This window comes from Semicossyphus pulcher, unplaced genomic scaffold (genome assembly GCF_022749685.1).
Source record: "Semicossyphus pulcher isolate SPU_LCO1_2020_fin unplaced genomic scaffold, fSemPul1.0.p SCAF_3, whole genome shotgun sequence".
In the NCBI taxonomy this organism is placed as follows: Eukaryota; Metazoa; Chordata; class Actinopteri; order Labriformes; family Labridae; genus Semicossyphus; species Semicossyphus pulcher.
This window is the reverse complement of record NW_027211704.1, coordinates 31,338,982-31,360,429: the sequence shown is the minus strand read 5'-3', so window position 1 is coordinate 31,360,429 and position 21,448 is coordinate 31,338,982. Positions and strand designations below refer to the sequence as shown.

The 21,448-nt window shown below is 40.7% G+C and overlaps 1 protein-coding gene across 1 annotated transcript in view; it reads left to right on the top strand.

Annotated features, from left to right (window-relative positions):
• Positions 1 to 21,448, top strand: part of LOC138606384 (bis(5'-adenosyl)-triphosphatase-like) — a 342,041-nt gene that overhangs the window by 113,469 nt on the left and 207,124 nt on the right. The window contains exon 3 of the mRNA XM_069678849.1: positions 18,590 to 18,714. Within this exon, the coding sequence (XP_069534950.1) occupies positions 18,609 to 18,714 (106 nt within the window). The 5' untranslated portion in view covers positions 18,590 to 18,608. The remainder of the gene's footprint in view (positions 1 to 18,589; positions 18,715 to 21,448) is intronic.

The following is a 21,448-nucleotide window of genomic DNA, read 5'->3' as shown; positions in this document are numbered from 1 at the left end:
CCCAGACTGCCCGGAGAAATGAAGGAATAGCTGATGGGAGGGCTATCGTCCTGCTAAACTAAATCAAATGTATTATGTCGGAGTGCAGATAGGATCAAGTCCCATTTAAATGGCAAAGCTCTTATTACCAAACCAGGGACAAGGCGACCTGACATGGCAGGCAGATAGAATGAATGGCATTTATTTACTCTTTGTTAATTGATTTCACTTTGCCCTCAGTTAATAAGTGTGATCTCCTTTTGTGAGGAGGCCGAGATCGGGGTTTAACAAGCACTTATTGGATTGCAATGAATTGTTTAATGTCTTATCAATGGAAGAAAAGGTCTGACTAATACCTTATTGGCTGTTACCTTGAAACCTGCTGTGACTGTTTTCCTTGTCGAGTGCATGTCTGGCTGCAGCCATTCATGGCATTCATGTGATTGTCTATCCTCATTAGAGCCCATTTAAGGATTACAGCTTATGATTAGGGGAATTTGTGATTTTTTTACAAGTTATTTTCCTGAAAACATTCATGTGGCGGCTGTGGCGCAGCCGTAGAGTCGGCCATCAGGTACGAATGGACATAGATCTGATTGGAGATTGGCACTTTGGCCTTTGGCATCAGTGTGTGAGTGTGTGTGAGAAAGGGTGAATGTGACATGTAATGTAGAAGTGGTCGGAAGACTAGAAAAGCACTACATAAGTACAGTCCATTGACCATGCTCACCAGATGACAAACCCTTACTGATTTGGACACAGCCTCCTCTCCTATAGCACCATCCTCAGGGCAAACACATTTCAACTACTTCAAAGGACATGGACAGAACAATCATCTCAATGTTTTTGATTCTAAACAAAACTTTTTTTAAATGTTATCATTGCAGCCTTCATAGGCTAGGAATTGAATATCCAACAACTGTCTTTGGTATTCTGAAATGCTGATACACAGTATGAAGCTTTCATGTAAAAACCTTTTAAAGATGCATTAGTATGGCATATATTGGCAGGCAATTATAATCAGAAACAAAGGAGAGGAAACACAAGCACTGTCATTAATTATGTATATAACATATATATTATGTATATTTATTAATGTCATAAATCAGGAAAGGTAAGATATATTCTCTCTCTCACACACACACACACTTACATGGAAGAGGAGGGGTGGAAAAGCCTTCTTAACTGTAACTGGGGAGTTGTTGTTTTTTTAAGCAAATTTTATTTAAAAATACCTTCTTTTGCTGAAATGTCCTCATCAGAGCAGCTTACAGACCCGCTTTGTGTATTTTTAACTGATAGCAAGGTGACTTTGGGGACATTCAATTTATAACAATGCTGAGAAATTGTGGGACCTGAAGTGTTGGACTTACTTTCTTGATAACTTGAAGTAATAATCTCGAAGATTTTTATGTAAATAAATGTCTGTTAAATCTCTATGGCCGAATGAGGTAACACAATGGTGATTGAGCCTATGGCCCACTGATGAAAGCCTTCGCATTTGCACTATTACAGACTGGGTGTCTGTGGCGACTTTCACGGAAAAAATCACAAGCGGCGTCCAGTTAGTGACGCGTTTTCCATCACCCAGCAGTGGTTGGTCTGCCAGAGAGGGTAGGCGGAGCTAAGCGGCTGCTTTTCCGGTCTCTGCAAGTGTTGCGAGTAAACAGTAAGCTACTATGGCTGAACAAACAAAGAAAAGATGGATGACTACAGATCACAAAGACACAACTTCAAAAATAAGTAATAATCCAAAGAAAAAGAAACAAATTGGACGCTCAGATGAAGGCAAACAGTCTAAAAAGGAAAGCAACAGTGAGCGAGGAAAATCAAGAGTTACAACCGTGACTGGGAGCCAACCATAGACGTTGGGAAGTGTCCTCCCGCTTTTACGGTATATCGCCATTAAATGGCGCCCAAGAAAACTTTATTGCTTTATATGCTTTATTGAAAGAAAAAAATGTGTAAATAAGTGAAGTAAGCTGACGACAAGTGCTATGACTAATGGATTCAAGTAGGCTCGATTAGTGTTCGCTAGATGTGGTGATGACATTTACAGCAACCCCTTGACCTTGAATTCCAGTATGTTGGCCGATTGTGTTGTAGGTTAGTGCTCACTGGCAAGTTGTTAATGTTACTGTTGTTTGATTTGCCTTGGTTTGGCTTTCGCTGAGCAGTCTTCATGTATTATAAAAGGGGATTTAGGAGTCAATACAAACACATCCCCTTGTTGTTAACATGTTTAATGTTTCCTATACTCCTGATCAGCAGAGAATCATCTACATAGCTGTCAATTGTACGGGTCAGAAACAACTTTGCTGTAACGTGAACATTAACTGCTGTTACCTTTAGTTTGTATAGATAACATTTTTGCTAGCTGATTAAATTTGTTGAGAACTAGCATCAGCAAAAACGGTCTCATAACTCAACTCGTCCAAACTGTAGCTAACATTGAAGATACCCAGTTCACTTAATGTTTGTAGTTGTAGATGATGATTTCTCATACAATCTTAGGTCCTGCACAGCTAAATACCGATGGAGCAGGTAAGATGGTAGACTGTTGGTAGACCATGAGTTATGGCTTAACATCAAGTGTTTTATTCTATATCTATCTATATGTGGCCTCATGTAGCTGTTGTATCACTCAATTTAGAGTTCCAGACTGCCTCTGACAGCAACATTAGCACAGATGGAGCTTAATGAATAGGTTTCCATGGCCGAGCAGCTGCATGCAAGCCTCACATCACCATGTACAATGCCAAGCCTTATTTTTAGCAGTGTAAAGCATGGCAAAATTGGACTAGAGCAGTGGAAACATGTTTCTTGGAGGAATTAATCACTCATCACTACCTGGCAGTCTGACAGACAAGTCTGGAAAACACTAGCTACTGGAATCCACCGTGCCTACTGTGAAGTCTGGTGGAGGAGTTTTGTGGCGGGAGTTTTGTGAAGGCCCTTTGCTGTTCCACTATGAACACACGCGGTCAGTAAAGAACTTGATTGGCACATACAGAGCGCTGACCTCCACCCCACTGAACTCCTTTGGGAGAAATTACAACAGAGCTTGCAGGCCAGTCCCTCTCGTCCAACATCAGTGCATGACCTCACAAATGCTACTTTGGCTGAATGGGAACAAATTCCCCCAAACACACTCCAACATATTGTGGAAAACCTTAGAAGGTTGGCTGCTGATGAAGGTACTAGGACAGTCCAACTCCTGCCATTTGGTTTTCGTATGGGATCTCCAACAAGCTTAACATACACGTGTGATGGTCGTTTGTGCTTTTCATTTAATAATGCCTGCTCGAGACTTGTAGATTTATGCTCTTAATTCAATGGTGTTTTTTGATCGTACTCTGGTACGGTACGAAGCATTCATACCTAATGTGAAAACGCCCGAAGTCATCCTTAACTAAACTGGTTGATGAATTATTAAATCAAGAACATGAATGACTAATTTAAGTGCTCACATTTTTTAATTCTAGATTCTAAATAACTAATTGAGGGTATTGTTAAATAGAGGGCACAAATGTGGGTTTGAGCTTATTAAACCTGGAACCCAACAGTTAACTACACCAGCCAAGTCAAGTAACCTTGCTTATACAGTATAACACTAAATACATGTCATGTCCAGGGGTCAAAATGTGTTAAAATTCAATCAAAGACAAACAGAATGACCACACCTCTGCTCTCTTCAGAAAACCTGCTGCTCTGTGTTTTCTATCTTTGTTCTAAATTTAGCAGATATTTTTAGCCACCCTCTAGAGATGGCAATGCCAGTCCGTCCAGACGGTCAAGACTTAAATATCTCAGCATAATGATGGAGCTTAAAGAAAAGTGCTTTTGAATCATCTCCACATCTGTTGTATAGTTTGTCTTGATATTTGTTTTGAGGCATCAATTTCCCCAAATGTTTCATTTAGCTGCAATTAGTTTCATGTTAATCTTTTCATCTTGCTCCATCACCTGGCCAAAAATGTACTTCCTACTGTTGTGTATGACCAGACACCTGCAAAACAGACTTGCATCAGCCTTACCTGTTTGTTGTGTTTTGTGTTAACAAGCAGATGTTAGCATGCTTAAATGCTTAACTTCAATTATGAATATAAATATTACACATGTAAATTGTTTATGTGTAATAAGTTTTAGATTTATTTCAGTTTCATCACCTTTTCAATTTTTAGAATTACTCCGATATAACAATAAAGCCCAAAATATTAGCTTATAATCTAACATCGTGAATAGGTGGAGTTGAACTTTGGTCTCAGTAAACAAGCTAACATTATCATTAATGTTTAATATCATTCATTATTATGAACTCGGTGATCTCTCTGTGTGTCCCTGCTGGGCTCAGGCCAACTAGCTGACTGCGTAATGAGCTGCTCTCCTAATCAGGTGCTAAATACACACAGTTTGTGAGTACAAACTAAATGAATGGCGCAGTGCATGTTTGCCCTGCACTCAGTGAATCTGGCCCTCACATTTGTTTGTACAAAGGCTTAGTTTATTGTTAATGTTGGATCAGTATTCAGCTCAAGTTGAGGCTTAGTTGAGGAGTCGAGGCTGCAGTGACCGTTGAACCACCGTCCTTGTGCTTTACAAAGCATTGCATGTATAATAAATCATATAAAGTTACCACTTATAAGCTGTGAATACTGGACTATTGTGGAAAAAAGAAGTAGTGTTAATGCTGAGCATTTCTGAGTTGATATTTGTGTGGGCGATGAAATGTCATAAAGATGTGGTGATAGGGGAGACAATCCTGTCATGTAAAACTGTAACTGCCAAACTGTCTTTTAAAAGCTATTGTATTAAAACAAATTAAATCAGTACAGTGCAAGTCTAAGGCCATATCTACATGTACACAGGTATTTTTAAAACGTAGCTTTTTCTCTGCTCTCGGCCTTTCGTCCACACAAACGGCATTTTAGGTCACTGAAAACAGATCTTTTGTAAAACGGGGTAAACGACATTTTTGGCACGTGACGTCAGGCTGTGCACCGTCATCTCCTTCGCGAGGCGTCACAAATGAGGCCACATTCCTTGCAAAATGACGAACATGACAAAAACAGTGACGCTACTAACCTTGCTAGCAGGACTTTTTACATGTTTACACATGTATCTACAGTTACTCATCCACTAAATTTTTTATAACCCTGCTTGTGTTGACAGAGGTTTTATTTTTTAAATGAAGGAGGGAAAAACTCCCGTGTACGTGTAGACATGGCCTAATTCTTCATGTGGCAGTTTACTGAAGCAAGACGGGCAATAAGTCAGGAAAGCGACTCTTCTGAATAAAGGAACACAATTTGAAAAGTATGGAAAACGGCATGTGAGTTTTCATAAACAACATATCTGAATAAATGAGTACTTTTATATTTATTATCCTCTTAAAGCAATTTAAATTGTAATTGATCATAGTTCATTCAGCATTATTTCAGTTGCAGTCTGCTACAGTGCTATAGTGAAAGATTTGATCAAAGCTGATGAGAACGTGTCCTACATGATCAGCCTCCTATTATCTGCCTTTGTCACTTTTAGGGTGTTTCTGCTAGAGAGAGAAAGAGTCCAGTCCAGTATGTGTCTGCTCACACCTCTGTATATAATATATACCGGTGTATGTATTACCAGAGGAGGTGAAGTTAAACTTGTGTGTTGAGGGGAGACTGTGCTGTGAAAAGCAATTTGAGATTAGAGCTGTGGGTGGCTGCCATTTACCCCAGCCGCACATGTAATTGAGGTTACCCTCAGGCTTCCAGTGCGACAAGTCAAAGCAGCCATGCTGCACACTCTCACAGGATTCAGTCACACTGTGGCTTTGGTACCTGGAATCAGCTCCTTATTCAGCTGTAGGTGGATGTCCCAACATTAGGTCACATTGCACATTACATCCACTCTTGAAACAAAGTTGTATTTTTGAGTACTTGCACTTTTTCTGTGTCATGGGACCCGGACAAATCTGCAAGTTAATGTTTTCATCACGCATTGGTTTGTGGACTTCTGTTTTGAAGCTTCAAGTTTTGAATTGTAGTTGCGCCATCTTGGTTATTGTTGCCAAAAATGGAGTGACGCCTGCAAGCTAGTTCTGGCAGGCAACTCCAGCTGCACTGATTTCACACTTGACATGCGTCATCCTCCACAATCACCTGACAAACACAATTTGGCGGTCTATTTAAGCTGCAAGATTCATTCACTGGCACCACTGCCTTTGCACCAGTACTGCATTCATACTTTCAGCCCCACCACCACCCCAGCATTCACCCACAGGTCTCCGGCGAGGGAGTTTAAGATGTTATCTCATCAATCCTCAGATTTCTGCACGTGAAATAAATCTTGGAGGAGTGATGAAGCTGAGGCGCCAAACACAAGCTACGTTCTGCTGTTACAAATGCGAGTTGTCTGACTGTAAAGTGTCTCCTTCAAAAGGCTCAAAGGCTCCCTAGAGCCTTTGGGATCCATTGCTTGTTTAACAATATTGATTAGTGCAGTTTTTCAATTCAAAATTTAAAAAAATGTTCAAACACTTTTGGCTCTTTACTGCCTGTTTTCTCCTCCAAGGATAAACTCTGGAAAAGCTCAATGTTTGGCTACGATAGCAACCAAAACAAGTGTGTCAAAAGTATTTTAACAAGGTGACTTTTATATCTGAGATTTGGAAGTGAAGAAATGATTTGGCTGTTGTCTGGACTCTCTTGTCTTTGTGTGTCTAACAGGTGTTCTCCAGTGTTTTCATTTCTGAGTTTCTGTTGGCTGTGGTCGATACACTGGTGTGATGGTGGTTACTGACATTGTTTTATTGTAGTTGCTCTGTTGTGATGTGACGTTACATCTTCACTTATGATCATCAGCACTTTCTCCAACCTTGAAAGTTCCTTGTATTTAGACCTTTAGAATTATCTCCTGAGCTCTGTCCTTCCCAAAGTGGGTGGAGAACAGCAGAAACAAAAATAGAAAAGCAATAGTTTTTGGTATGAAACAAGTAGATTCCTCTTGGAAACAGGTAAAAAGAAAGTAAGGTTTGACACTTCTTTGATAATAACTACAACTGTTCTTCCCTCTACCGAACACCCAGATGATAGGAACTACCAGCCTCCTACAGAGACTCTTTTTCAAAGGTGAAAGTACTGCATCTCCATGTTAACACTCTATTTCACACAGTGAGACTTGGACTCAGTGGCTCTGAGCACCTGGCTCCAATCTGACCAAGATTCCATGGTGATAATCAATAGCCATTTACTGGTCCAAGGTGTTAAATAGTGTGGGCGGGTGATTGAGTTCAACTCCGGGCTTGGTAGGGGTCAAGTCAAGAACCAAACGCACCATATCGACCAGCTACAGAGGGGAAAAGTAACATATAGAGTGTATGAATACTGTCAGAATCTGCCATACTGTTAAAAGGAGTAAAACTGTGTAGGGTATCGCTGAGAGCAAAGTTAATTATAGCAGAGTTTTAAAGGCCTAACTGTTTTGACCACCTCCTCCACCTTGATGGGTGGAGAAATTGTTGACCTCAGCACAGTGCAGAGGCAAAAATCTACCCCCGGTGGACCATCAATGATGGCAGGAAATCTCAGCTGGAGATGAAGGAAGGGGAGAACAGGCATTAGCCCCTCATCAGGCATTGGTTTGGTGTGTAATTCTGTGTGTGTGTTGCTTGATGGTCAAGATGCTGGTCTTGTAGGTGTCCTGGATGATCATCGTGCCAATGGTGCATGAAAAAGGTTTAGGGTCTGCCTCCACTAACATCCTATTGTCTATACAAAACCAATGCAGTTTCCAGTGCTCAGCGTCCTCTGCACAAAAACGCCCTCAGCTTCAGCTGTTTTTTGTCGCGCGCTCACAGCGCTCTCAGTTGAAAATAGTTAAACTTTTGCAACACCACCACACTCTTCAATGTCACTTCTCCTCCCCGACCAATCAATTTGAAGAAGGGGCAGGACTTCTAATATCAACTTTGTCAATAACAATGGCGGAGGAGAAACTAATCCTGGCGGTCACTGACATTTATCTCATCCAACAAGACTCATTTTTTCAAGGGTACAATTTCCAGGTGTAGAGCTGCTGCTTGTGCCATTGTTTTTATGTCTTATTTGTAAAATGTCTTTGAATAATAGTAAATATTAAACATACAGAGAAATTTAAAACAGACTTAACAGCCACTACCAAGGAAGCGGAAGTGCCGCCACACAATTTTCGTTTTCAAGCAACAATAAGAGCCGGTGAGAACCGCTCTAAAATTGAGGTTGTGGGTGCTGCCAGCACAAAAAAGGCTGTTAGTGGACACAGGCCCTTAATGTTTTATTATAACTAGCTTTGGTTACTAAAGGGTCAGCCCTCTTTACCTGCACAATACATACATACATACATAAAATAATTCAAAGAACAGAAAAAACGGATTTGCTCAATGAATTATAAATGTCAGAAGCAAAATGAATAATTAATCTCCAAGATAGTTGCAGTTTTAACAAATCTTGAGATGTGATGTTAGTTTCCTGTGATTCAAACACATCCCAAGAATAAATCATTTTTAAATCAGTATCATCAACTGACTAGAAAAAGGTTTGTTCCTGTTTTGCAATTGCCTAATTGATTGAGTACATCATTTTTGATAGTTTGTCAGGATAAGTCAAATTAATATCAATAAGAAATTGTAGGGAATAAAAGAGGTAGAAAACAACACTGGGCTTCGGCTCAGCTGTCTGGTAATTTGTCAAGTTCTGGTCAAGACTTGTTCAGTGAACAAGATTAGACTGTATGTCCTGTACTTGCAATGAAAAAATACGATCCCCACTGTGGGCAATTTAACAATCTGATCAGCAGTCCTTACGCTACAAGTAGCAGAAATGTCCGGGGCCTCAAATCCACCAGACTAAACCAGTTTCACCTTTATTTTTTACTGTTCTTTTTCAAAACTCACAAGGTAACTCATTTTTCTGTTAGCTCCAAACAACAATTCAAACACAAGTCAATGTGTCTTTCTGTCCAGCCTGCTAATGATTTTGCCCCCATGCACCAATTATCCCTGAAAAAACAATTCCCACTGACGCAAATTCAAAACAGGACAAATAGTCATCTTTCAGAAATCTCTTCTCTCAGTGTTTTCACAAATCTATCGTGAGAGCTAAATGAAGGTCAGGTAAAAAAAGAAAAACTGTTGAAACACTGCAGTGAAAAACAGCAGATGCAAAGCCCACTGACTGACATGTAATTATTTTGTCAGATAATAACCACAGCAGTGTGTGACCTAAAGGAAGACTTAATGGGGCCCCTAAATGACTTCGGGCCCTTGGTCGGGGGCCCCTGTGCTCCCATTAAACCCACTAATGCCTTCAACAAATTGCAAAGAATGTCAGCAACAAGGATTTCAGACACCTGCATAATTAAATAATTAACGACACAAACAATTATGGCCACAGAAAATGTCAAACTTTGCGTCTATATTTCCTAATAAAAGTAGATTCAATTACTTATAATGACCCTGGCAGGCTCTTTGATTTCCTGCACACAGAGAACATTAAACTGCACTTCACATCAGTGGAACATTTAAATCCACAGGAAACAAACGCGGCGACACAACCTGCATGTCCTCGGTGGGAGTGATGCTCTGCGCTGAGAGCGCTCGCTAAGAAAGCATCTTTTTTATGCTTTTGTTGCTTAAAAGGCTGTAGGCATTTACAAATCGAAGGTGATACGATCTGTGTAAAGTAAACACTAATTGGGTCATCTCTCCACGCAGCGAACTAATTGCAGCATTCTAGTTCTTAATTGTGGAATTGTCAGAGTGTATTTGGAATGCTAATGCGGGCGAGACAGCTGGTGAGAGAGAGAGAGAGTGGATGAGTCTTTTGGGACCAAATCCAAATTCACCCATGACACTCTCTCTCTCTCTCTCTCTCTCTCTCTCTCTCTCTTGCTCTCTGGTGCCTGGGTGGTTCAGGTAGGGGAACGGAGAGAGAGTGATGGGAGGGAGGAGGGAGGGAGCGTGCACGGTGCAGTGATTATCTCCAGGCTCCAGCCTCCCTCCTCCTCCTCCTCCTCTGTCTCTCTCTCTCCCTGCCTCTGTCAGACCGCACAGCACACCAAGAGGGAGCTGTGTAATCGCTTAGGCGTCATTTAACCCCATTACAGGGAGTCACACACGGGTTTCAAAGAGGGGGATCCTCTCACAGTCATCATTAGGTGTAATGAAAGTGGTCATGGTAAGATGCCAAATGATCTTTCTCCCCGTGCACCCTCCCAAGGTGGACATGCATTAGCATTTCAGTTTTTATTTTAAGGCGAGCATTAGTGAAAAAGGGCAAAGCTCTTTTTGTAATTATTACAAAACATGGAAACCCCACCGTCGTTTGTACATTTAGCAATAGGCTAACAAGCTCTGTGATGTCAGGTGCGGTAACCATCCAAATCTTTCAGGGTGATAAACATCCAAAACAATTCATAATTCAATGTCAAACATATAGGAAACAATAACGCATAGGAAAACAGTGTTACAAAATTACAAGAGCCATTCTTCAAACTATCAAATATCTATAGAAATTCTATAGAAATGTACATTATATAAAAATCTGCGTCCCCTATGTTCATTAAATATAAGGTGAGAGGACAAAAGTACTGTGCATATATATAAAGGTTTAATTGTTCGAAACAGTGAAGAAAAAACACTCTGGCTGCATAAAAAATTAAATATTTTTTTATATTTTAACAGATGGTCTGAACATAATACTTGTCTTTTTATTTCTGCATTTGTGTATTTCAAGTCTCCCAACAAAATTGTACTACTCTGTAAATATTGAATTTTGAATCAACCCGTGTCAACTTGGTGCTGTTGTTAAAAATCAAAAGAAAATAAACAAACATGGAAAAAAAATATTATTATTTTCTGGGCCATTTTGCTTTTATTGTTAGGACAGCCAATGACAGACAGAAAACGTAAGGAGAAGGGAGTGGGGGATGACAGGCAGCAAAGGGCCGAGTGCAGGAGTCAAACCTGCAACCGCTGCGCCGGGGACTGTAGTATCTGTAAATGGGCCGCCTGCTTTACCCACTGAGCTCAAGCAGCGCCCCAAAAATATATACTCTTTAATAGTTTGACTAAAGATGTATATGAATTCAATCAGATGAAGAGCTCTGTCTGTCTCTGGGGCTAAAGAACCAGGAAAAAAACTCCAGGATGCCCTAATTAGCAAGTGCCTTCCATTAGGTGTTTTCTTAATCTCTACATAGAAATGTAGAATCTGTAGGCAGGGATGTGGATTTCAGGGACGGCAAGTGTTCTGGTTTCCGTTTACTACACTTGTATTCCGAGTAACACTGACCAATCAGCAGCCTGCATCGTATGCAGGAAAAACAGTCCGTGTGGAGAGCAAAAGAAGACAGAGGTAATCCGGCGTAATGACATCCCGGCTCCCATCAGTGGCTATTTAATGACGATTTAGCTGCTTATTAATCTCTTTAAAGAGAAATCTGCATGCTAACAGCTAACAATCCGTTCTAAATCTAAAATTCAACTTGAGATGAATTCCCTTGACGCGTCACCAAAGCTGCTCAGCATTCAGTTTTCCCGACTTCCTCGAATGCATCAGAAATGATCGTTCCGACCTCAACAAACAAGCATTTTAAAAGTAGTTTTCTTCTCCTCTTGAGGACAGACCTGACCAAAATACAAAAACTGGTTCTCTTCTGTAAACGATGCAGCACGCGGAAAAGGAAGTCCTGACTGGAAGTCATTTATCGCTAACCGCTGGCTACACGCCCGGCATGTTCACCGTTGTCCCCAGAGGCGTCAGACTGTAGCCGATGGGATCCGAGATTGTTTTCCAGTTTACAAATAATGCAACAACAAATGTGTGCAAAAAAGACTAGTGCACTGGACACAACGTCATGACCGCTTACGAACATTTTCTGCATTAAGAAATTAGGGAAACTCGGGGAGTTGGTTTGGCTCAGTTGGTAGAGCAGGCGCCCCATATACAGACGCTGCAGTCCTCGTCGCACTGATCGCAGGTTCGACTCCCGGTCCGCCGATCATTTGGTGCATCCCCCACTCTCTACTCCCAACATCTCCTGTCTATCTTCAGCTGTCTATCTTCAATTAAAGACAAAAAGCCCAAAAAATAATCTCAAAAAGAAAAAAAGAAATTAGGAAACTTGCTGAAAACACGGAGTAAGCAATATAGAAGTACATTTTTATTATCGTGAGGTTTATTCTAGTTATTTCACTTACTGAATGCACATCAAACTACAATGACTGATCGCACTCCATCACCAGTGAGCAACACAAACAATTGTAAACAGTTCTCCCACTTTCTTCCTCTCTGCATATCATTTGGTGTTACTGTGTTTGCTGGAGGTTAATGCAACTACGTGGTATAAAGCATAGCTGCTCGGGTAAAAACATTACTTTGAATCTTATAATGGATCAATCTGACTGAAGAAATGGTTGTAAACATAAAATGTATGCCCATCACAAATATATAATCATACTGTAAGTCTAGTTAGAAGAAGAAATTCTAAAGCAGACATGTTATTATACGTTTTAACAGTATGTACTTAACATTGAAAATATTGACACCTTGTATAAGTCAGATGTGCTACATTAGAGACAAAGCCCTTTCATTAGAGACTGCATTGTGTACGGGCTTCACTGAAGGTATGTGTAAATAAAGCTTTAGTAAGAACTATTGATCTCTCAAGATCATGACAAGAAACTCTGCATATGTGTCCGTTTTGTTTTTTCTCTGATATATAATTTGTGACACATTTTCCATCCAAAGCCACCAGTCTGCACCTTTATCAGCTGTTACTGAGCTCCACACTGCAACTCTAAATGCACGTCAAACTGAATTAACAGGTGGGAAAATGTCCTAACCGTGACGCCCCGTTGTGACAGTTAGCTTTAATGCCATTCTCCAGATACACGAGTTGACAGTTCTCTGAGGATGTAAGCAGAAGACTCACCAAATCTGGCCCTTTACCGCGTGTCTGTGGGAGAGAGAAATATATTAGCAATAACCCACTCGATGGAAATTAATCTTCCTCAGGCTAGGCTACCCATCCTCCATAAAAGGACTGGAGGGTAAAATTAGATTCATTTTTACAAATGACAAAACACACATAAGACTCATGTCAACGGTCTCATATTTTTATCCTTAATGCAATTTATGCATTTTGCGACTCCTATTGGCCCCTTTTTACTTTACTATCATGTAGCAGGTGACTTTGACATTGCTGCACGAGAGCCCAAATTCTCACACACAATCTTGTGAGGCAGGATACCCAGACACCTAACATGATTTGTCCCTGACAATGGGTGGGCTGGGACCTCACTGAAGTGAAGGCATCAACTCTACAAACTGCTGGACTCCTCAGCCTAATAATTCTGTACACATTCATGCCTGCATGATAAATGACCTCTTGTCAAGGTTGCAGTGATTCACAGCTGCAGTGATTCTTGAAATGCAGTCTATGGGTATGATTTACCAAAGTTTGGCACGATACAAGATAAATGAAACTATGTGTCTGTTGCCTTCACCTCTTTATTCCCTGTAAGGAAACTGGGAGGGACGATTAAGTGAGATTCAACTCAACGCTTCATCCAGTTTGACAGTGCACTCTTTTCAATGATGCCAGGATGAGCAGAGTTCTACTCTGGTGGGCTGGTTTTACATTATTCTGTTGAAGGGGGAATGTCGCCTGTCTTCCAAATAACAGAGCATGCCCAAGAATGTCATTGATCTAAAATATATTATAGGTGCATACTTTATTTTTATTATTATTTATTATTAAACATGCAGACAGTTGGCTTTCTATGGCTCAAGGTTGCATCCCCCCTCCCCCCGCCAACCTCCCCGCTTGGTATCTCCACCTACCTCTACCTGTGTGTGTGTGTGTGTGTGTGTGTGTGTGTGTGACCGCTGCCTTCCGGCTGCTAAGCTGCTATTGCGGCCCTGCCTGTCTACATCAAGTTTGTCTGTGTTAATGGTCTTTTTTTTTTTTTTTTAAATAGAATATAGTTTCATTTTTACTCTTAGTGAATCTTTCCATTTAATCATGTAATATGAATTATGTTCACCAAAGAAAGAGCTTTGAAATGGATGGAAGAAGTATTGAATAGTGTAGTGTTGCTATTATGATGTCAATTTGACTTACAATAGTCTACATCCTTTTCATAGTGTATTTTTTATAGAGATCTGCGTGCGTCAAATGGTAAAAATAAGCAATAAGCCCAGATGACGTGTCACTGCCGTCGCGCTCGAGCTGCTGACTGTCTGGCTGCTCAGAGCTTTTAACATGAGCGCACAAATGAGGAGAAAGCGGTTCTGACAGGCACAGGTGCTGCTCAGGTACACAGTGTGGACCAAGTTGAAGGTCCCTTCTCTGTCTTATGTCTGTTTCTTATGAGGAGGAGCGTGCTGTGTGTCCCTGTGCGAGTAACAAGCAGCGGAATTCACGTTGTGAACTCACCTGTGTGTGCCTATGTTATTACTGCAACCTTTAAATATCAGGAACAGACTGCGCCATAGACTTTAGACTAGTGCTGTGTTCGAAATGCCATACTATACTAGCAGTACGTACTGATTTGGCCAAAATGTACAATGTAGTGTGTAGTATGCAAACAAAAGCAAAATGTGCAGTATGCCAAAAATACCTGCATGTTGTACTGATTCGAAGAAAATCTCCAGTATACATCAGACCAGTCTACCTCGCCTACTGTATCCCACAATGCAAAGCGCTGGAACGTCACAGCAGCAGTTAAAATGATAGACAGCAGCAGCATTACAGCTGAAGTGGGCGCAATATTTAAAGAAGCGGCAGTTATTGATTACTTCCACCTGGCATACTGCAAAATAATTGAAAAGCTCCTCCACACATACTACCGCGGAACGCAGGATGCAGTATATAGTACGTAGTATATAGTACGGCATTTCAAACACAGCCTAGGTTTTTTGTTGCCGTGTGGCGCAGTCACTTTCTGCATCCTCAAGATAGTAGCGCGCCACCTCTGCGCCTGAGCACACCTCATTTTAAAACCAACACGCCCATGGGCGCTAACGTGGGCGCTAAGTTAATTTGCTATTCACACAATGTGGGCGCTGGGCATAAAAATGACAACTGAGACAGGTGGAAAATAGCAATGACTCACAAACACGGGTGTACAACAGGGCCCAGTGATGTAGGCTACAGCTCAACAGATTGTCCGATTCTAACATAAAGCACATGGTACAAAATGTTGTATAACAAAAACAAAAACATTGTATCATGATTAGCATATTTTATATGAAGTGTTTTCTCGATTTAATATCAGGATTTTATTTTTCTATCTGAACCGTCAGAAACAGAGAAGTGTGTGAGGAGAGTTCAGCTCCTCTGTATGTTCTGTGGTGGCGGTAATGGTTTCTCTCTGCATGATTTCAACCGTGTAAAAGTTGATGGAGGAGTTTGTCAAATGTGACACCATCATTCTATCTGAGACACAGTCTGATAAGATGGATTCCTCTCTGCACAGTAGAATGTCACCGTGAGAGAAACAGTGGCTCACAATAATGTCTCTTTCTCACCTCTGCTGTGATCACTAACTGAGAAAAGAAAACCACGATCTTCATTAATCTGTGGATTCAGTATCTCAGCTCTGCTTGTTATTGCATTTCTCTGATTTGGTTGAAATATTTGTAAAATGTAGAATCAGAAATTGTTAGGCGGTCTGACCTTCAGGGCTGTTGATGTATATTTTTCACTGAGGAGGGAGTTCACACAAGGTTTAACAGTGTTTTAAAAATATGTATTGGTGCTGTGCCCTTCAGCAGCTCTCATGCTGAGCCTTTCACCTTTTAAAGCCACCATTAGCAACACATGCTTCCATTTTTTTAACTTCCTGAGTTAAGTGTGAACACTGACTTCCAATTACTTTCTTTAACAGTGTTGACTTCTGTGACAAAGGCTCTTATTCACAGTCGGTTTAGTTATTCCTCAGACATTGGGGGCATCACCAGTATTTCAAATCAGTAAGTGATAATTGAAGGTCTAGCATGGATCTGTTTTGTGTCATTTTAAAAAAAAAAGATCTAATGTTCTCTACTTAAATTAAACCCTGTCTGTGGCTAGTGTTCACAGTTAAAGTAATAATATGGAAGATTTTCATTTAAATAAATGTATGTTAAGTCTCTATCTGTCACCGAATGAGGTAACAACAATGGTGATTGAGCCTATGGCCCACTGATGAAAGTCTTTGCATTTGCAGTATTACAGACTGGGTGTCTGTGACTTTTGAAGAAAAAATTACAAGCGGCGTCCAGTTAGTGACGCGTTTTCCATCAGCCAGCAGTGGTTGGTCTGCCAGGGAGGGTAGGCGGAGTAGGCCGTAAGTGGCAGCTTATTCCGTCTCTGCAAGTGTTGCGAGTAAACAGTAATCTACTATGGCTGAACAAACAAAGAAAAGATGGATGACTACAGATACAACTTCAGAAATAAGTGAAAATCCAAAGAAAAAGAAAAAAATTTGACGCTCAGATGAAGGCTCAGGACTACTCTGCAAGTTTGACATTCAAGCAGTGTTTTAAGAGTTTGCAAGCGCTGTTGTTTCCTGCTGTTGGTTCGCCTCTGCAGGCTCCATCAAGCTGGCGAATATAGAGCTATAAAAGGGCATTATAGGCCTAAATAAGAAAAGTCAAACTTACCTTTTCTAAAACAAGATTTTCCATCTGGTTTTTTTTTCTTATTGCTTGGATCATCAGTCGACCCCTCTGAACTCAGGATCCAGCCTTCATCCACCGTCTCATTTGTTTTCACTTCTCTTTGTGATCAGACTTCCTCTCAGGTCTGTGTGCTCTGTGATTGATTGATATCTCCTTGACTCTACCAGCGTCATTACCCCCATTAAGGAGGGACAGCTTCCACCTTAGTGTAATTAGAAGTTATTTGTGTGTATTTGTGTTGTGAAGTCATGAATGGGGTGAAGAAAAATAGCGTGGATGACACATCATTTCATCAAAAATCGCACACATTGTGATGGTTGCTCATCAGGGGCACTATGATTTGTACTTTTTAAAAGTCTCATAGGCCTAGTTCTCGGTCAGGGCTTTTGATCCAAACTAAAATGTCTCAACTACTTCTTGATGGATTGTCATCACATTTTTTTTCACAATCCCCACAGGCTGAATCTGAATGATCGCTCTTCTGATGTTTCCTCTCTCGCATCACCAGCAGGTCAAAGTTTTCACTGTTTTAATGAATGGACTCCCAAAATTTTGTCCTGACATTCATGGACAATAATTCCTAATGACTTGTGATCCTCTGACTTTTCCCCTAGTGCATTTATCTGGTATGTCACAGGCTGAGGGGACGGCTGTTGTGTTGCTGATTGTAAAAGGGGGGGCATGTTTGGCAAGAGGCCTACTGATTACACACACACACACACACACACACACACACACACACACACACACACACACACACACACACACACACACACACACACACACACACACTACAATACATAAAACGAATAAGGTAAACACAAGGGCACACTTAAAGCGAATACATGCAGAGCAAATGAAACGGCTCTGGCTAATCCAACATCAACCACTCCAAGGATACAAAATTACAATGAGGGTATGAAACAAGTTTGAATTAGCATAACCATTCTAAAAATGACGTCCTTTACCACAAATAAATAGAAAATATTTAACACCAAGAAAAACATGGCCAATAAAGCTATATAATATACTGGTACAAGTATTAAGACTTAAAGCAGTAGAAAAGATCAGGAACCTTTGGTTCAAATGCAGTACAATGCAAAAAAAACCCAACAATCTTTTTTGTGTCAGTCAGGAAGAATTGAATACTTTCTAATTGTTTCCTGCCACCAACACAAAACTCTTTAGGAAGGCTGCTTAAGTAGCAAAGAGACAAACATATCCTCTGGTGGCCGTCTGTGCCGATGGATGTGACAAAAGTTAGGCAAATAACTTTAACAGTTTCCTTCATGTGCTGTATTGTAAGTACATTTGGTGTCTCAACACAACCCAACAGTGCCTGTTTTTTTTTTTTAATTATCTGTGTTTAGGTCTAGCAAAAATATGCTTTGTGCTAAAACAATACATGAGATTACATTCGATACATTAGAAGATTTCTGGTCCCACACAGGAGCCGTGGTCTCCTGAATGACAGAGAGAGGGCTCTGACAGAACGCCCGGAAGGCAGCAGCACAAAATACTGTCGTTCTGACTGACACAAAAAGGCTTTTGCAGACAGGAAATACACTTCTGTCTAATACTAGTTTGAAATTCATCCTGACTGAAATGACAGAAATGGGAAAGAATCTATCATACATTCTGTGACTACTTTTCCTACTTCTATGAGATGTTTTTTTTCTAGCCTACTTTCGCAAACCCTGCATATCCAGCTGCATTATCACTTGGCAAAACTTGAAATGCACACACTGAGTTTTAAAGCAGTGTGTGTGTAGCAGGTAAAAAGCCGCCCCGCCCCTCTCGCCCATATATTTCACCCGTAAGCAGCGAGAGCCTCCAGCTGTCTGCGGATGTGTGCAATGAACAGTATCCTTGTTCAGTCTGATGTTATTGACCACCTGCCGTCTCCTTGTCTGTTCCAGGCCTGAGAATCAGTGGGACATGTCGACCCTGCGCTTTGGACAACATCTCATCAAGGCCTCGGCCGTGTTCCTGCAGACGGAGCTGTCCTTTGCTCTGGTCAACAGGAAGCCTGTGGTGCCCGGACGTATCTTTTCATTACTTACAGCTGAAAGGTGGGCCCTCTGAGCTTGCTCTGAGTTTGCTTTGAAGTGTGTGTAGGTATTTTAACATCGGACAGACCTTCAGAATCTGAGGAGTGGTTTTGTATTGAACTTAATATTGCATTAGTGTGGTTAGATGCTGTGGATGGAGGGTTTTAGTTTCCATTCAGACCCCTTGATGCTTTGTTGGTAGCTGCATTTGCAATCCACACCACAACAGATATCACACATATCCAGGTAAAAAAAAAAACAGTCATACCTTATTCACAAAATTGCAACAATATAAGTCACCCATGCAACCTTTTGTAATGGTTGAAGAGTATTTAATGTTGCAGTTAAGTCATTTTGTATCCCAGGGTTCTGTTGGAGGCAGAGGTGGGGGACTCAAGTCACATGACTTGACTCGAGTCGCAAATTTGAGGACTTGAGAATTGCTTGACTAACATTGACAAAAGACTTGACTTGACTTTAAGTTGGCATCAATGACTTGAGACTCAACTTAGACATGAGACAGAGGACTTCTAAGGACTTGACCTTTTATGACCTTTTTTCAATTAAATATATACATTTGATTGGCAGCAGAGGCTACGCCAGAGGCAGCTAAAATCATTACATTTGCATTTAAGGTGTTTGTGCTGGATGATTATAAAAAGAAAAGAACATTTGCAAGGTATGCGCTTCGAAAATAAGTGACACGATGACCGCCACATCAAACTCCATCCATCACTTCAAAACCCACAAAGAAAGGCTCAAAATTGTGTCTGTTTAGCTAATTTATCAGCTGATCAAACGTGAACTAGAAAGCTAACATTAAGTTTAAGCTGTGTTCAACCGCCTCGAATCAATATGTGTTTTATTGAGAAGACAGTTTTAAAAAAGGACAGTCGGGGGTCGAATTCGGGGCCACGTAACCTGGTAAACTTATGTTATGCTGGCATGTTGCTATGGCTACAAAGCTGCATGCTCATGAATAAATGGTTACAGGTGAAATGTTAACGTGACTCTGTAGTACACGAGTCACGTTAATTTTAATTTTGTCTCTGCTCTGTTACAATCACTTTGCTGCCAGTGTTGTTCATGTTAACGTTACTCAGGAGCTATCATAAACCAAACGTTTTAATGTATTATGGTCACTGCATGGGTCAATGCATTCTGGGCAAAGAAATGGTTAAAAAAGAAAAAAAAATCAGAGGCACCTTAAATGTTTTTTTTATTTCAGGAGTTATGTTGAAAATAAGCTCAACTTTTCATGACTGTCTTTTAAGTTATTTAAATGTGGAAAGTGGGGTAGATAATCAGAATCTCATATGACTTGACTTGTGACTGACTCGAGCTGACTCGACTCCACTTGCTTGATTCGCACCACAGTGACTTAGGACTTGCTTGTGACTTGAAATGTAAGACTTGAGACTTGCTTGTGACTTGCACGTGTGATTTACTCCCACCTCTGGTTGGAGAGTTGTCCCATGAGGTCAAACAACATGTCTGAGAGTGATATGGTGATATCTGATTGACCTATGTTGTATATAAAAATGCACAGGTGAGGCTTAATCAATATTTGGGATTTAAAGTGTAACAAACTCGGGAACGAACATACCTTAAAAAGCTTGGAACAGCTTATTGAGCTCCTAATCTGTGCTCATACATCCAACTTAAACCTAACATAAACTATGATTCTGTAAATCCCTAAATAAACTGCCTCAATCGTATGTTACTCTGCAAGCTTAAAGACCTTAATCATTCATATGAGAGCAAACTGAGCAGCACAAGTGTCATTTAGGACTCGACTGTGGGTTATAAAGGGTCACATTCAATTTCTAAAATTCCTAACACCTCGATTAAGAATAATCTGCCTGAATATTAATGTGACACAATTTAGAACCAATCAATCAATCAATCCGTCAGTCACTGTCAGTCACAGCCATGGCGTTCCTTCCTCCAGCCTCCTTACTTCCGTTCCCTCACGTCCCTTACGACAGGTATTCATCTCAACTACTAACCAATCACGGTCCATCACCCTGCATAGCGTAACGGCCAAATCATAGCGTGGGCGGTAGCGTGACACCTGTTTGATTTGAATTTGCTTTGAAATAAGAAGGATGGTCATTTTTGTACAGCTCACACAGTGCTCCTCAGTGTTGTGTTGGCATGTTGGCACTTATTTTACTCTAAGAACTGTCTATTTGCTGATCAGTCTTCAGCTATTGTTTCACACTTAACACACATTGTTTCACACTTTGATAGCACAAATACTGAGGAAGTCTAGAGATGACTGATTTGACCAGACATTGTAATACGGCAACATTTACTGAACAAAACAACTGACACTTGAGTTCTGAATAATCAGCTTTTCTCTGGAACAGGTAAGTGCTAATATCCCTAATCTCTCATACAGGATGGATTTACAGTGTTTTTTTTAAATCCCATATGAATAAGACAGTGTTTGCTTACTCACAGGTCGTAGCAAGGTTAGAGCAATCCAAATGACAGAAAAGTGGGAGGCACTGCCAACATGTGCAGGTTGTATTTTCGGAGGCCACAAAATATATGAGGGGAGCATGGAAAGGTTGTTTTAAATGGTTGGAAACACTCTCAGACTTCCAGAGGGTGTGCAAGAAAGACCAGAGAGATCACTTTTTGATTGGTCACAGGAGACTATTTAGTTGCTGTTCCCTCCTCTGTTGATGCAGGAGTGTGCGCATGCATTTTTGAAATTAA